The sequence below is a fragment of the Lolium rigidum genome, chromosome 4, assembly GCF_022539505.1.
Source record: "Lolium rigidum isolate FL_2022 chromosome 4, APGP_CSIRO_Lrig_0.1, whole genome shotgun sequence".
Taxonomy (NCBI): Eukaryota; Viridiplantae; Streptophyta; class Magnoliopsida; order Poales; family Poaceae; genus Lolium; species Lolium rigidum.
Window position 1 is genome coordinate 32129363 of NC_061511.1, and position 16750 is coordinate 32146112.

The following is a 16750-nucleotide window of genomic DNA, read 5'->3' on the forward strand; positions in this document are numbered from 1 at the left end:
TCCTTGGCAAAGCCTCCCTTGGCTAGGCTATCAATTTAGTACCGTACAACTTGCCATCGGTTCTTTGACTCCTGTAAATTCAGTACCAGCTGCTGAGACACTTTGGGTACTCAGTGGGCAGAGGGACTCGCCAGCTGCTGAGAACTGAAAGCCGAGCTTGAGAGACCAATCGAGACTGGGATAAGCCCATTTGTACAGAGATAGTAATTCTGGGTGCACGGAACAACAAATTGTTTGACAACATGCCCCAGAGCAGAGCATCACGACTTTGTGCTCTCTTATTTAAATTATCTTCACTTGTACTAGTTCATTTTGCATGTTTCATCTGCCTCCCTTAACAAATACTCCCACCGTTTCAAAATAATTGTCGCTGTTTATCTAGATATAGATGTATCTACAGCTAAAATGTCTATAGATACATCCGAATCTAGAAAAAATTGCGACACTTATTCTAGAACGGAGGTAGTACAAGAAAACGGAGCTCGCAGTTATATATAGTGCATAAGAAGTTCAGCATAGCCTGCTTTCAGAGTACAAAAGATGACACGGCCCACAAAACAGGAAGAGCTTGCAGGAGGCTAGCTCGCACCGTTCTGTTTTCCTACAAACGAGGACTTTCCTGAAGAAACGATGAATGCCATGGTAACTCCTTTTTTCGATTACAACAGGCACATGTCTGGCCGTGGAACATAGACCATTGTTGTGCACGAAAACTTGTTTGAACCTACCAAGCATCTGTGTTTGCTATTCCTAAACAACATCTGTGTTAGCCATTCCCCACCGGAGAATCATGGCTAGAGCGAGCCCTTTTAACACCCCTAGGACGGGTAGCTTCTGCGCGGATTATATGGACCATGAAGGTGGACCTTTCCCCACCCTTTGCCGGTACAAAGATGCAGATGTCGCCGGCCTGCACTTGGTTGTCACACACAAAGTCTAACCAGTTACCCGCAAGCATGCACATGTCTTTTTCGATGAAGAATCTCGGGCGCCAGTTCTCGCTCTTGCCCAACATCTGAAGTGTGACAGTCCCATTTTCAAGCGGAAAGTGTGCAGCTGCGGCTAAGGTGCGTTCCTTCGAAATCATCTGGTTACACGTGGAAAAGATGTGATGTTATGACAAAAGAAGCAAGAAAGAAAAAATCGGGCTGAACAGAAAATGCATGGTTTCAATTGTAAAGCAAGAAAAAATCATTTTTTAAAAGTTCAAAATTTTTATGAGAACTTGAAGATGACAGGATTTTCCCAAAGCATGTCGAAAACGGGAATGTATAGCATATACAGCAACAACTGTTCACATTGCAAACAGTTAGTTACCCATTCAGTATACAAGAATAGAAACATACCAGAAGAGGACTAGGTAGTTGAACATCGCACTTCCTCATGGTAGCTACGAACACAATAGTTTTTGGTTTAACTTCCTGGATAAGCCTGTTTACTTTGTCCATTTGTGCTCCAGATAGGCAACTCCTGAATATTATCCCATAATCAGCTTCTGGAGGTGTCGGATGATCAGCTGACTCAGAAGATTCGTATTCTTGAGCACTGTCTTCTTCTGTACAAAAGTTCAGAGGTAAGAAAAATTCATGAGTAATCAAAGGTTTGATACATATGTTCATATAAGTTGGCAATATGACCTGATTTTTCAGATGACGATGGTGTCGAAGCTTCCTTTGCAGTATTCCGACAATTGCTAGAACTGCCCATTTTGCAGCTAGCGGATTTTGTAGTTCCTGATAATCGTGTGGTATCATTATGGAGCTCCTTGAAATATTAAAATATTTGTATACTAGTTTATTCAGTATTACCTTGATCCGGGCAACCCCCGGTTCTTCCAAAAGAGGAATGATTGATGCTCGGTTCTGCAAACCCAAGGATTTCAGGTTGTATTTCCTGATCAAGTTCATTTATTGTTTTCTCATCAACTTCTATAAGCTCCCATTGCCCTGGTAAAACTTGATCCTTTGAATTTGAGGGAGTATGAAGATCATCTTCCAGTACTTCTGTCCCGGTTATTGGATTATCAGTGTATGGTGTTCTATCACGGAACTGTATATACCCAAACAAAAGTAAGAACAGAAATATATCAAAACAGTTTTAAAAGTTTTGTGTTGCAAAGAGAAACTGCAGAATGAAACGGGAAGAGAAAATAACATACAGGAAGTATCCCAAACGTGGCAAACTTGTAATGTTGACGATGCAGGTCAGCAATCGCGGCAAACTGGAAATCATGCTTAGAAACATGGCAGATCCTGGGCACCGAGTAGTTAATTACACGGTCTACGATTCGCCCTCTAGGGAGATCCAAGTGATCCATGTAGGCAATCTACAAAACCATAAATTGAAACAAGGATCATACTATATATAAAGTTATAAACACTTTTGGAAAAAGAAATCTGGCATTGAAAAGGATAGCATGAATAAATCTAAAAAAAACTGCCTGTTTTAAGAAATTGCACTAGCTGCAGCATCACAGTAACAAACCGAAGAAGTTACAATTGCAGTATGAACTGAATATGACTGCAGCATTCACAGTACAATAACTGTGGCATCAACAAAACCAAACAGAAGGCAACATGAAGTGTAAGTTGTAACTACAGCATCACCATTACAGTATCATCAACATCAAACAAGAAATGCCAGCAGCAAAATCAAAGACATCTCACCGTTGCATTATATACAGCAGGAGGGAGGGAAGGAGAGGAGAGATTGAATGGTCATACCATGAGCAAAGGCAAGCACCCGCCAACCCAGAAGTTTTTCATTTTTTCCTCCCTAGCCTTGTACTGGAATTTCTGGACCTCGTCCATCAGATGCTCCGTGATATGGCCAGCCCAATCGAGGTCCTGAACCTTTGACATATCTTCAAGGGGCCACAGGTAGTCAAGGTCTATTGTATTTCCAGTGGTGGGGGTGAGCACTGCTGCAAGTGCAATAAGAAAGAATGTCCTCATAAAGGACTCCTCGTCCTCGTTGTTCTTAAGCAAGCTAACAGCCTGGGGGATGCTTGCCCTTAGTCCGTCATTTAAGTACAGAGCTCGTAGTTCATTGATTTTGTCCGTCTTCTGCCCATGCAGCACAACGGGTCTTCCCCCTGACGGTACACCCAAAACTTTCTGAACAAGGGACTTGGTGAAAACTATTGTCCTTTCCGCGTCAATTCTGAACTCGGAGAACGGAGGGTTAATTTTCCCCATGATCCACTCAGTCAGTGGCTCGTGGACAGAGAACTCCCCAATACGATTGAAATGCTCGAATCCATACTTCGTAACAAATCCCTGTTGCTTGGGTGTTAGACCCCGCATAATCTGCCGGATCCGTAATGCGCTGAAACGGCTCCTGATGCCCACTTCAGTTTTTAGTACTTCGTTCATAGATCCAACTCCTCCCCTGCAATCAAGAGAAATGAGCAAATATAAGTATTTGTTACCTAAAACAATAAGCACTCACCCTCACTAAAATTATGGGAAAACTGTTATATAAAGCAACACCGCAAGAACAAAAACCAAGCAAACAACATCTGTACAAGAACGAACAGCAACAGGGCATTAAAAATGTTGCATGAACAAGTGGGACAAAACTATTTGGCAAAAAATTGAAAACATTACATACCATACTGCTTCAACATAACATATTATCAACTGCAACATTGGATGAAACTATACATATACATAGAGACAATACTCTGGACAATTCTCCCGTGGTATCTCACTTCCAGTTATTGGACAATTTGTATGACAGGGGAAGAGTTTGCTAGGGCTGACCTGGTCGACCGGCGACGACCAAGATGCCTGGAGGGCAGCCCGGCTGCACTGCCCGCTCCACCCGCATCGAAGCCCCACTTCCGCTTCGCCTTACGCTTTATGCGTGCCCCTCTCCCGAAATATCTCCTGTCTCGGCGGTCAGTTGCTGCATCCCAACACTCAACGAATTAGTAGCTGCTGCTTCACAGCACACGCTCCTCCATTCGAAGTAGTACAAAATCTAGATTTGTAAATACGATTGCATCACAGATCTTGAAAAGGTTATTTCTTGCGCATCCGAACTATGCAGCATCCGAACTATGCATTTCCAGTCGCCTGGAGCAGATGATGAAACAAAAAAAAGATAGAGCGACGCCCACCTGCCGGTCCTGGCTGCGGGAGGTGTAGGGAGGCCAGCGCCGCCGCCGCTTGCAACGAGCTCGCCGCGGCTGCCTCGTCCGCCATCTGGAGCTGTTGCCGCTCGCCCGGAGGTCGCCGCCGTCCTCCCGTCTTGACTCGCATGCGTCGGCCGTCCCCGGCTATGCCGCACAGAGAGAGAGAGAGAGAGAGAGCCTTCGCAGCGCGCGCGTTGCCGCGCGTGGTTTGCCGCCGCCGATGCGGCGTTTTTGCGAGGTTGGCCGCCGCCGGCGTGGGCGATGGGAGGAGCGGATAATGGAAGCAGGGAAAGGGGATCCGAATGTTGCAGTGGGAGGACGGAAGGTGTTGGTGTTTTTTTTCTTTCCTTTTCTATCTCGAAATCAATTTGTTTGATTTTTAGAGGGTTCGCCAAATCGTTTTTTGTTTATATTTTTTCATTTCATTCATGGTTGTTCTCATAATATTGCTCTGGCTGGTAGGTCCTTCACAATGGTAATTCTTATTTTAACTTTTTACAAACAATTTTAACGCTTGAGTGTGTGCTATGTAAGATTGGCTGTTTTTTCTGCTTACTACTTTAATGGTTACCGTGTTCTAGTAAATTTGGCATTGCGGCTCAGATTACAACTATAAGAGAATTTTATTGGTATTTACAAGTATGCGGTTTGATATTTACATTTGACTGATTCAGAAAATACAAAATTATGTCAGAAAAAAAGGAGTTTGAAGATTTCAAAGAGTTGTTAGTTTCTTTTAAATTTTATTTTGTAATCATATACTAATTACAATTATGAATATATATATGGCATTGATTGTCAAAGAAAAATACCAAAGTAGCTCCTAAAGTTAAATGTTTAGGAATTGCTAAGTTTTAGCTAGCTGAGATGTAGCTTACGTCTCAGTCACGCGCACCATCGTTGGATTTTGTTTCTGCTTGAAGATTTGTGTTTGCTGCTGTTTATACTTTGTTTAGACCCATATCATGTTATTCGACTGAGACATAAGCTATGTCTCAGTCGACTGAGACTTAGACACACCCTAAATGTTTACTATACGTAACACCTGGATTATTATATAGTATCACTCTATTTCCATAGTATGGTTCTAGCAAACTAAAACAGTTTGCTAAAATGGTTTATATTTTTAAAGGGATGTAGTATTAATTAAGGAAAACTTTTACAAAGACCTAGGATAGTTGTATTATGTTTTCAGAAAAGGTCCTGAGAAAGCTAAAATACATTTAAGTCCCATGGGAGATTCGGCATTTGAATCTGGCACCTCTAATAATAGTTGTAGTCGCATCGTGGGAGGAGAGACTGCGATATGGGAGAGCAATAACAGAGTTGAACACAAGGACCTAAAGAGGTCTATTCGTCGTAGATGTCGTCATAGTAACCACCCACCACTTACGATGAAATCTAATTAAGATGTGAAATTGATGGAGAACACACCCCAATTTTTGTTGACGATCAGGCTAGAATCCACATTGAGAGATCATGGCTTAGGCCGCATATGCTTGTAGGTGGCAACTGGCAACAACCTGTGAACAGATGAAAACGCCGACAACCAGGTCAACACCACACAAAGTTAGGGCATAAGTCCGTCAAAGAACCAGACCCACTAACTCCACGACGCTCCCGACCATGACGCCAAGATGGATTTGAAGTGGGGTACCATATTCGATGCAGAGGTGCCACTGACATCTGGCCGTACAATGACACCGCGACACAAAAATCTAACACTAAGTACACATCAAACGCGGAAAACCTATGTACCACCACCCTCTTAGTGCCAGAGCAGCATGTATAAGGGAGACGAACACATGGGAGGTGATCTGGGCAATACCCTATCGGATACCCACCGTTACTTTACCTGGCTTTGTCCGACTGGTGACCTACAAGATGGTCCATGAAGCCCAAGAGAAGATAACAGCCACGAAGCACTCGAAGCCTAGGAACCTAGTGAAAGTGCATGGAGCCCCCATGTGTGGTTTTGGTAATTAATGACAATCCCTATGGACTAATGTTTGCACTGAGTTATATTTGTAGGAGTTGTCCATAGGCAATGCTTGAACCATATGTTGGATTCAACGTTGCAATAAGAATAAATTGATGAAGAATATTAAGTGTTAAGTATGTCTTGAAGATGAAGATGAAGATGAAGTGAGCCCTCAAAGTTAACTTCAAGACATCAACATGATGAAGAATGAAGAAATGAAGCGCAAGTTCAAGACGAGTCAACTCGAAGAGACCTTATGCTTGAACCTTGTCATCCATATGGTGATCATGGATATATGAAGATGCACCGAAGAAGAAGCTCTCTCATAGTGGAGTATGGGGAGCAATTCGCATGACTTCATCAAGTAAGCACAATCAAGAAAGGTGTTCCATCTTGTTACGATCAAGACCGTCATCATCGAGCTCAAGTGGAATGCGCAAGATTAAGGTTTGCTCTTGATAGGGTTTCTTTATCTCCGGTCTCATGATGTAGCTGCAGACCGGTTCATAGTTTAGTTGCCGTACTATCAAGAGGGCTCTCGAGTGAGTAACTCGATCGTATCGTTCGGAGAGAGCTCAAATCTTTGCATCCTTGCATCATCTTTCTTGGTTTTTATTTATATCTTATCCATGCGGTGTTTTAGAGCTTGTGCTTATTTCCATATCAAGCTCTAGTTCATCGAAAACGGATTCCGCATGAATCACTTGTCGCGTTTTCGATATTGGAGTTTTTCTCGGTTTCTCGTATTGAGGGGTTTCACTCTAAAATACATAGAAAAATCTACCCCACTTGTTCTTAAGTTTTTATATCTTTGTGGGGTATCTCTTGTCATCCTCTTTACAACAAAATTGGTTTCACCTAGATCCAAGTTTACTAACTCAAGTTGTTGCATTTTCCATATTGGAGGTTTTACCGGTTTGTCTTATATAGATAGGTAAAATCTTTATTCATTTGTTTCTATCCTCCCATGCTGGACTATGATGTTTCTATGCATATTGTTGTAGATCTCTTTGTTGTGATTTCAACGAGCCCAAGATCATCGAAATCGGAGTCCGGATGCAAAAGTTCTTAAGGTTTTCGTATCGGGTGTTTGGGTAAAAACAGGGGGCCGGAACTGCCGCCGGGAGCACCCCGGCACTGCCGGCCTGTCACGATTTTGGCCCCAACGGGCAGATTTCTCTGCTCCTATTTAAGAGGGTCTTCTTCCCCAAAGTTTCACATCCATTTGAGCTCGTTTTTGCCCCCATTGTTGACCTTCTTTGAGCTTGCTATCTTCCTCTCCCTTCCATGAATCTTGCATCTATTTGAGAGAAAGATAGAGGAGATCTAGATCTACATCTTCACCAATCAAATCCCTCTTTTTGTGAGGGGAATCCACTAGATCTAGATCTTGGAGAAATTTGGTGTTCCTCCTCTTATTTGTTTTTCCTCTCTTATTCCCCCAATAGCTTTTGTAGCTTTGTTAGAATTTGAGAGAGAAGGACTTGAGCATCTTTGTGGTGTTCTTGCCATTGCATTTGGTGCATCGGTTTGACTTCTCCGCGGTGATACGTGGAGGTGAAAGTTCATGAGATATTCACTTCGGGAGCTTGTTCCCGGAGCTTGTTCTTTGGACCCTAGACGGCTTAGTAGTTTTTGTGGTGTTCTTGGGACTCCAATTAAGTTGTGAAGATTCTTCAAGGGCAAGACCTTTGTGGCAATGCTTAGTGGCCTTTGTGGCGATTTCTTGGGAGCCTCCAATTAAGTTGTGGATGCGTGCCCCAAATTTTGTGTAAGGCCCGGTTTCCGTCTCGAAGCAAATCCCTTAGTGGAACTGTGACATAGGCCTTTGTGGCGAGGGTCACCGGAGAATAAGGTGAGGCGCCTTCGTGGCGCTCGGTGTGTGGTGTGACTCCTGCATCTTGGGGTGAGGCCTTTGTGGCGTTGGTGTGCATCGAGCAACCACACCTCAAAGTGAGGCCATTTGTGGCGTTCGGGAGAGCTAAGCCACCGCACCTCTCCAACGGAGATTAGCACTTGCAAGAGTGTGAACTTCGGGATAAATCATCATCTCCCGCGTGCCTCGGTTATCTCTATACCCGAGCTATTTACTTATGCACTTTACTTTGTGATAGCCATCATGCTTGAAGTTATATATCTCGCTATCACATAGTTGTTTGTATTGCTTAGCATAAGTTGTTGGTGCACATAGGTGAACCATAGTATATAGGCTTTAGGGCTCCTTTGATTTAAAGGATAGGAAAAGCATAGGAATAGGAAAGGTATAGGATTGGAATGGCATGTCTAATTGAATCCTATAGGAAGATGAAGTTTGTTTGATTGTAGCAAAGGAATTTTTCCATGAGGTATGAGCTAATGCTTTTTTCCTATAGGAATTACACTACAAGATTCCTATAGGATTTTTTCCTATAGGATATATTCCTATGAATCAAACAACATGTATAGGAAATTTTCCCATAGAAACCAAATCCTACACAATTCCTATGCAAATCCTTTGAATCAAAGGAGCCCTTAGGCTTTAGAAAGTAAACGCTAGTTTAGTCTGTATTTGTTAAGCCCATCTCGTAAAAAATTTAAACCCCCTATTCACCCCTCCCTCTAGGCGACATCTGTATCCTTTCACCTAGCGTATCAACCAAGGAAAGCTCAAAGAAGGAAACTCCTAACCCATATTCGACTCGAACAACGTGGTACCTAAGACCTGACCTCCTTTATAAAGGACAGGAGGGGCCTCCGAGCAAAAGTACCTAGATCGACCTAACTCATACACGATTGGACAACACACATGGAACACCAAAACCCTAGCTACACTAGATCGATCTCACCATAGCCAATCTTGACAATTTTTGTAACCTCAACGTTCGTACAAGCAACACGTAGGGTTTCTCCTTCGGAGGCCTGAAGCTGGGTAAACCTCATTTTGTTCCCGTGTCTTTTGCGTGTACGCCGTCGAAACAACCAACATGCTTCTTACCTAAAACCCAAGTCAATCATGTATGCTCGTTGTCGTGGTTACCCCACATTAGGAGGTGATGATCTGGTCGCATTGAGAGCGGAGAGGTTCGGGGATGCCACTCCCATAGGTTTTGTATGCAGAAATGAATGATCTATAGATGATCGTAGTCACAAAAATTATTTGAATTTGAATGATGATAAAATCTCGAAAAAATCCTAACATGGTGAAGGGAATGGTGAGCGATTTTCGCTTCATTTGGTTCAGTATGGTGTTAGAAAATCAATGGCAAGTGGTTTTTACGCGTGATATTTACCGTAGTGGATGTGGATGAGGGGTGAGAGAGATGGACATGTGAGGGTGAATTTTTTTCCTTTTCTCAAGATTCAAATTGTCAAAACAAACTATCCTGAGAACGATTCGTAAAATTATTAACCGTTTTCACTTTTAAGCTCTTCACATCAAAATATTCAAAAATAGATTTCATGTTGATAGATTTTCATGATACTTTATTTTATCTTCCAAAACTATTTTGGTTATACTTTGAATTTTAGTGTATGTTTAGTTTCAATGTAATTTTACTTTGAATTTTACTATACTTTGTACTTTTGTTTCTATGCTTTTTTTACTTCGGGTTTTCAGTATATTTATGTTAGTGTACTTTATATTTTGTACTTCCATTTTAGTATAGTTTGTACTTCTTTTTTTAGTATTACTTTGTATTCCCGTTGCAGAATAGCTTGTACTTTTATTTTTGATATATCTTACTTTGAAGTACACCCACACACACTGTGTAATACCAAAGAATGCCTCAGAAAATACTCCGCTTGTGACATGTGTCAGCATGGAAGCCTTTCGCTAATGAGCTGTCAAATTTTGGGGTGCTACCCACACTGATCAGAAGTAGACCTTTGCAAAGATCAGTCTTTCGTCGATGCCACCCCGATCACGATTATCGTTGTCAAAATTTAGGGTGCTCTGTCAAACTCTGAAATGGGCTACCCGCATGGAATAAAATAAGGTGATTGAGGGAGAGGAAAGACGCTACTAGCAACCGGTAGATGATCACACGTCACAGAAACGTAACGAGGAAGAAGAAGACGAAGAAGAGTAGATCACTAGTACCAAGCCCTAGTTTCAAGATGAGGGGGACATAATGACGGTATTTGAGATTTTTTTTGCGTAGTCACTTCGTATTAAAAACAATTGTGAAGATAAAGCCCCACGATATGTTTATTGCAACTATTGCATTGATACCAAAACATATCAATATTTGTTTGAAAATACATAAAAATATTAGCTCTTACTTATTAGATAAGTTTAGCTCTACGACTATAAAGCTCATCTAACAATTCAATAATCTCACCAGGTGTGCCATTTGTCGCAAATAACTTTCCGATAGTATATACATTAATATATATTCTCTCATTAAGCGGTAGGAACTATCGGATTATTAAAATTAAAGAATTACCTTGCAAGCAAAATCGAAAGTGAATCAGCCAATTGGGCACTATAGGTTGAGATTTTAGAAATTGAGATGAGAGGAGTTGTTTTGTGGCACCCTTAAATAAATACCAGCCCTCTATTTTGGTCCATCCGAAGTCTACAATAATTTATACTACTGTAGAAAACCTGAGAGGTATGATTCATACTCCTTGCAATTTTCATCAAAAAAAGGCTACAGATGGGCCCAGCCCAAAAGAGCCCAACTTGTTATTCGTGTGGAAAAAAATTTGTACACTGCTTCTTCCACGTCGACCTCGTTGCGTGGATGCCGCCGCCGGATTAAATTCCCACCCAACAGAGTGGCGTCCTCCATCACGAACGGAGAGTCTGCCACTGTGAGCATCACTACTCCCAGTGAGGCGGTGGGGCACCAGAACAAGCACAAGAGGGGGCTGCAGCATGCGAACCGCGCGCAGTTCCTGAGCGCCATGGCCATGCATGGCCACTAGCTACCTCACCAACGTGTAGCTGGCCTTGGGAAGTGGCTACCGCTTTTTTGTCGCTGCACCGACGCAGATGGCCCTTTACCACTACCCGTCGCCGCACTACCCCTCGTGGCCCAACTACCATATCGCACCCAATGGTCCAGCCGCGGTGCCTAGTTACTACAGCAGCGGTCCCGACTTCGTGTCCCAGCCCATCAACGGCAGCCCTGTGTCGGCGGCCGTGCTCTGGCGGGTCCCGGGTGTCAGCGTGACCGCACTAGCGCCGCTGCAAGCATGGCAACACCCTTGACTCTAGCTTGCTAGACGTGACATGATAGCGGTGGTGTGGGAATTCGAGGACAAGTTGGCTCGGCGTCATCAGTGTCTCGTCATCTTCGCAGCATGAAGCAATATGCCACAGGGAGACGACGCCAACAACAGAGCAAAAGTGAGCTTGGATCCCACCTTGTGTAGTTCAATCTCGAAGAAGAACACTGTTCATTAGTTTGTTCATGCAGAGCTTAAGATCGTGAATTTGTTTAGCTTGATGAGTGATGTTGTCGCTTGTCAACGTTCCCTCCCGCGTATTTATTCCCTTGAACGATAATCACGACTTCTTCGTTGATACATTTCCTCGTTTTGCTTCTGTATCGTGTTCTATGGCTTTTTATTTAAGAATGTGCAGCTGTGTGCATTTTGGTTATGCAAAAACCAAGTGTAATACTGTTGACGTCAGAAACCCCCTGGCGGGCAGAGACGGGCAACACAGTAGAGCCGGGAACAACTAGGGCTGCGGCTGGCCCCAGTCCCTCAGAGCGACGGCCCGCAAAGCCTCCTGGTCGCACGTCCGATGCAATCGCAAGGGCGTGCCACCTGACCTATACCTGGTCAGGAAGGTGTGGATGATGTCTCGCTTAGTTTCCTGCATGGCATACACGTAAACATTAAATACGAGCCTCGATCGGCTCTCAGGTTATCCTGTGAATCGGCTCAAAGAGCCGATCCACCCATGATTCGAACGGGGTGTCCGAATATATGGTGGTCCTGCTTGATCAAGATAAAGCTAATGAGATCTACGACGATTTAGGGTTTTCACCGCATAATCGGATCATCCTACTCACGATTGGGCCTCGCGCTCGCGCACGGTGACCGTAAGCCGATCCTAGACAGGGCCTAAAAACCAACACGAGGTTGATCCCCGGAACATCCTTTCTAGGGCTAGCAAACGTCACCCTACACGCCGCTGGATCCTCCAACCCTTTGTAAGGCCTAACTATTGCGGATGTTAAACTAATCCTTGATGAACAAGGAGCAACCGTAACAGATCAGATCTACTAAACTATGATCAAGCGGGGTGCCGCCCCTACACCTAAGATAGGTGTAAGGGCGGCTAGATGTGCAAGGGTTGCATAACGAAAGCATGTAATTCGAAGAACAATGCTAACCCTAACACATCTAAGATACTACGTTGCTCGCCATCAAAAAGGCTTCAGTACGAGCAACGCATGAACAACGTAGGCAGGCTTGTGCTGCCTAGATCGCAAGATGCGATCTAGGCAGCATGGTGCTTACCGGAGAAACCCTCGAGACGAAGGAGTTGGCGATGCGCCGAGATTTGTTTGTGTTGAACGTTGGTTGTTGTTTATTCCATAAACCCTAGATACATATTTATAGTCCAAGGGACTTTCTAACGTGGGTGTGCACCTAACCGTGCACGGGTAAAACTCTAACTAACCGACACGCAATCTAATATGTTACAGATACAAGGGCCAACTAGCCCAAACTTTGCATGTAAGGCCGATTCACGTATTTCTTCTATACATATATCTTCAAGTCCATCTTGATCGCGGCCCACCTTTGACTCGGTCAAATTCTGGTGATAACACATGCCCCCCTGGTTTTGGAAATGACATTTCCAAAATCATTATGCTCTTCTTTCGTCGGGTCATGTCGTGGCGAGCAAAAACCGCCGCAGAATCCTCATCATGATGCCTTGCCCTCTCCACTTCTCCACGTGGCCGTAAAACTTTCCTGTTGGGCAACATCTCCTCGGAAACTGCTGTGACATTGAATTTCCCTCATATCCCCTTTATTTAACCGTTCTCAACAGCTTGCGCCTCCTTCATCCTCCTCGCCTTAGCACCAAAAAACCCTCTGTGCCACCATGTCTTCTTCCTCCTCCTCCGAGCTTTCCTACGGGTCCGACTCCTCCCGCGAGACGCCGCCGGAAATCCGTGCCCCAGAAGAATGGGACGAGGAGAGCCACGCCTCCTCCATTTGGTCCGAGGACGACAAGTCCTTGACCAGCGGGGATGAAGATCTCCAGTTCCTCGCCGACGGAGAACTGGAGTCGGAAAGCGAGGACGACCGGTTCCCCTGGGACGGCTGCCCCACCTCTGAAGATGAGGAAGAGGAAGACGACGACGACGACGACGACTCCCTCGAGGGCTACCCGCCGGCGAAACGCCTCCGCATGTGGTGGGATGACGATAGCAGCGACGATGAAGACGGGGATGAAGCTCCCGTAGAGGGCTACGGGAGTAGCGACGAGGAACCCATCGGCAGCAGTGCCGATGAGAGTTCTGAGGATGACGACGAGGGCAGTGATGGCCCGTAGATTAGGATCTACTAGTATAGGCCTAGCAGTAGTAGATTGGTCAATAGACCCTTCTTTTGTTCTTCCTTCTTTGAGCAATCGGCTCTTCATTGTAAGAAATCCCAATATTAATGAAGAATTTCCCTTAACTTGATTTCGCCGATTTCTTTCATGCTGATTTTGTCGATCGTTGGCCTAATCCATGCTTAATGACCGATGGCAACGCATCGGTTTCTCACGATAATCTGCGAGACAGGCCAATTCAGCCATCCCTCCAAGCTAGCCAGCTCGCCGATGACGATGGCACGGCCCGATCTTAGTAGGCTGGCGACTTGATCTTGAGCAGGCGTCTTTAAAAGAGCCCTGGAACTGTCTTGGATGCTCAAACTGATGACTCCGTAACAGAACACCACTCTCCAGACCAGTTGTGTCGTAGGGCTAGCCGATTCCAACCAAATCGGCTCCCCAGAGCAAAGATCTTTAGGGCGAGCTGCCCCCCGAGCTTTAATCAAGGCGAATCAGCCACATGTACCGCCATTAGCCTCAAATCATGACGTAGCCAGCCGATTTTAACAACATCGGCTCCCCAAAGCAGAGAACCTTCAGGGTGAGCTGCCCCCCGAGCTTCTTCAATCTACTTCTTGCGCCTTGCAGGCCATATCGGCTCCTTTCCTTCGGTGGATCTGAGGCAACCCACCCTTGGCCTGATCTGCACGTCCAGGCTGCTCTTGGCGTTGAAGAGAGGATCCGAGCCCCTAAACCACTCCATTGAAGAGTTCTTCCATCATAGTCTCTTTTCGTGCTCCATTGATCCTCTGACAGTTATACCTCTTGAGTCGATGGCCGCTGCATCGGCTGTGTTCAAAAAATTTCGAATTTTTGAATTTTTTACGGCCGACTCATGCATCGGCCCCCGTACTTCAATACCCATACCAAAGGATGAGATACTTCTACTGCATATCCTCGTGTTTTATCCACCTGGGTGCCCCCCCGAGCCGATTCTGTCAAGAGAATTGATGGTATCGGCTCTGTTGGATTACATGTTGAACCCAGTCAGAATGGATGGTGAGGATAATTTTGGCCGATTGCTGGAATCGGCCTCCACGTTGCTTGCTCGGTGAAGGTTTTGTGAGATCCCTTCATAAATTTTTGGGGCCGATCACAAGGATCAGCCTCGCCACGTTTGCTCATCGACGTGCTCTTGCTACTGATGTCTACGGGAGCTTCTATTCTTGTAGACAGTGTTGGGCCTCCAAGAGCAGAGGTTTGTAGAACAGCAGCAAGTTTCCCTTAAGTGGATCACCCAAGGTTTATCGAACTCAGGGAGGAAGAGGTCAAAGATATCCCTCTCATGCAACCCTCGCAACCACAAAGCAAGAAGTCTCTTGTGTCCCCAACACACCTAATAGGTGCACTAGTTCGGCGAAGAGATAGTGAAATACAGGTGGTATGAATAAGTAGTAGCAACGGCACCGAACGAGTGCTTTGCCCAGGACGAGTAAACAAGCAGTAGTAACGCAGTAGTAGTAACGCGATAGAAACAATAAACAAGCAAGTGATAACGGTATTTAGGAACAAGGCCTAGGGATTACACTTTCACTAATGGACACTCTCAACATTGATCACATAACGGAATAGATAAATGCATACTCTACACTCTTGTTGGATGATGAACACATTGCGTAGGATTACACGAACCCTCAATGCCGGAGTTAACAAGCTCCACAATAATGCTCATATTTTAGTAACCTTTAGTGTAAGATAGATCAAAAGACTAAACCAAGTACTAGCATAGCATGCACACTCGTAATCTTCATGCATATGTAGGAGGAATAGATCACATCAATATTATCATAGCAATAGTTAACTTCGCAATCTACAAGAGATCATGATCAGAGCATAAACCAAGTACTAACACGGTGCACACACTGTCGCCTTTACACACGTGCGGGAGGAATAAAACTACTTTAATAACATTGCTAGAGTAGCACATAGATAGTGGTGATACAAAACTCATATGAATCTCAATCATGTAAAGCAGCTCATGAGATTATTGTATTGAGGTACATGGGAGAGAGATGAACCACATAGCTACAGCGGAGCCCTCAGCCTCGGGGGTGGATTACTCCCTCCTCATCATGGAGGCAGCGATGGCGGTGAAGATGGCGGTGAAGACGGCGGTGGAGACGGCTCCGGGGGCAATTCCCCGTCCCGGCAGGGTGCCGGAACAGAGACTTCTGTCCCCCGAATTGGAGTTTCGCGATGTGGCGGCGCCCCTGGAGTCTTTCTGGAGTTCCGTCAAAAGTTATCGAAGTTTTAGGTCACGACGGCTTAAATAGGCGAAGAATCGGAGTCGGAGGGGCCATGGGGTGGTGCCACCATAGGGGGGCGCGCCCCCCCCCCCTTGGGCCGCGCGGCCAGGTGGTTTGGGCCCCCCTGGCACCCCTCCGAATCTTCTCTGGTGCTCTGGAAGGTTCCGGGAATTATAAGGCCCTCGGTCTTGATTCCGTCCGATTCCGAAAATATTTCTTTACTAGGATTTCTGAAACCAAAAACAGCAGAAAACAGCAACTGGCACTTCGGCATCTTGTTAATAGGTTAGTTCCAGAAAATGCACGAATATGACATAAAGTGTGCATAAAACATGTAGGTATCATCAATAATATGGCATAGAACATAAGAAATTATCGATACGTCGGAGACGTATCAAGCATCCCCAAGCTTAGTTCCGCTCGTCCCGAGCAGGTAAAACGATAACAAAGATAATTTCTGAAGTGATATGCCATCATAACTTTGATCATACTATTTGTAAACATATGTAGTGAATGCAGCGATCAAAACAATGGTAATGACATGAGTAAACAAGTGAATCATAAAGCAAAGACTTTTCATGAATAGTACTTCAGGACAAGCATCAATAAGTCTTGCATAAGAGTTAACTCATAAAGCAATAAATCAAAGTAAAGGCATTGAAGCAACACAAAGGAAGATTAAGTTTCAGCGGTTGCTTTCAACTTGTAACATGTATATCTCATGGATAATAGTCAACATAGAGTAATATAACAAGTACAATATGCAAATATGTAGGAATCAATGCACAGTTCACACAAGTGTTTGCTTCAGGTGGAGAGAGATAGGTGAACTGACTCAA

General features: G+C 44.6%; 1 protein-coding gene and 1 pseudogene across 1 annotated transcript; one reads left to right on the plus strand and one right to left on the minus strand.

Moving 5' to 3' along the window:
- Positions 1-505: 505 nt before the first annotated feature.
- On the minus strand, positions 506-4265 carry LOC124646848. Its single transcript, XM_047186897.1, has 8 exons — positions 4124-4265; positions 3765-3909; positions 2724-3390; positions 2159-2326; positions 1809-2049; positions 1638-1733; positions 1347-1555; positions 506-1087 (listed from the first exon to the last, which is right to left on the minus strand). The coding sequence occupies exons 1-8, from the start codon at positions 4263-4265 to the stop codon at positions 767-769; spliced, it is 1989 nt and encodes a 662-aa protein (XP_047042853.1). The 3' UTR covers positions 506-766.
- A 5030-nt stretch (positions 4266-9295) lies between these two features.
- On the plus strand, positions 9296-11508 carry LOC124646849 (annotated as a pseudogene).
- Positions 11509-16750: the final 5242 nt, after the last annotated feature.

What these genes read in the sequence shown, in the direction of transcription:
- LOC124646848 (XM_047186897.1), bottom strand. Translation starts at nt 4,265, where the DNA reads ATGCGAGTCAAGACGGGAGGACGGCGGCGACCTCCGGGCGAGCGGCAA. An exon ending in CCCGCAGCCAGGACCGGCAG is followed by an intron (nt 3,910 to 4,123) that starts GTGGGCGTCGCT and finishes GTTGGGATGCAG; the next exon opens with CAACTGACCGCCGAGACAGG. An exon ending in ATCGTCATCTGAAAAATCAG is followed by an intron (nt 1,556 to 1,637) that starts GTCATATTGCCA and finishes ACTTTTGTACAG; the next exon opens with AAGAAGACAGTGCTCAAGAA.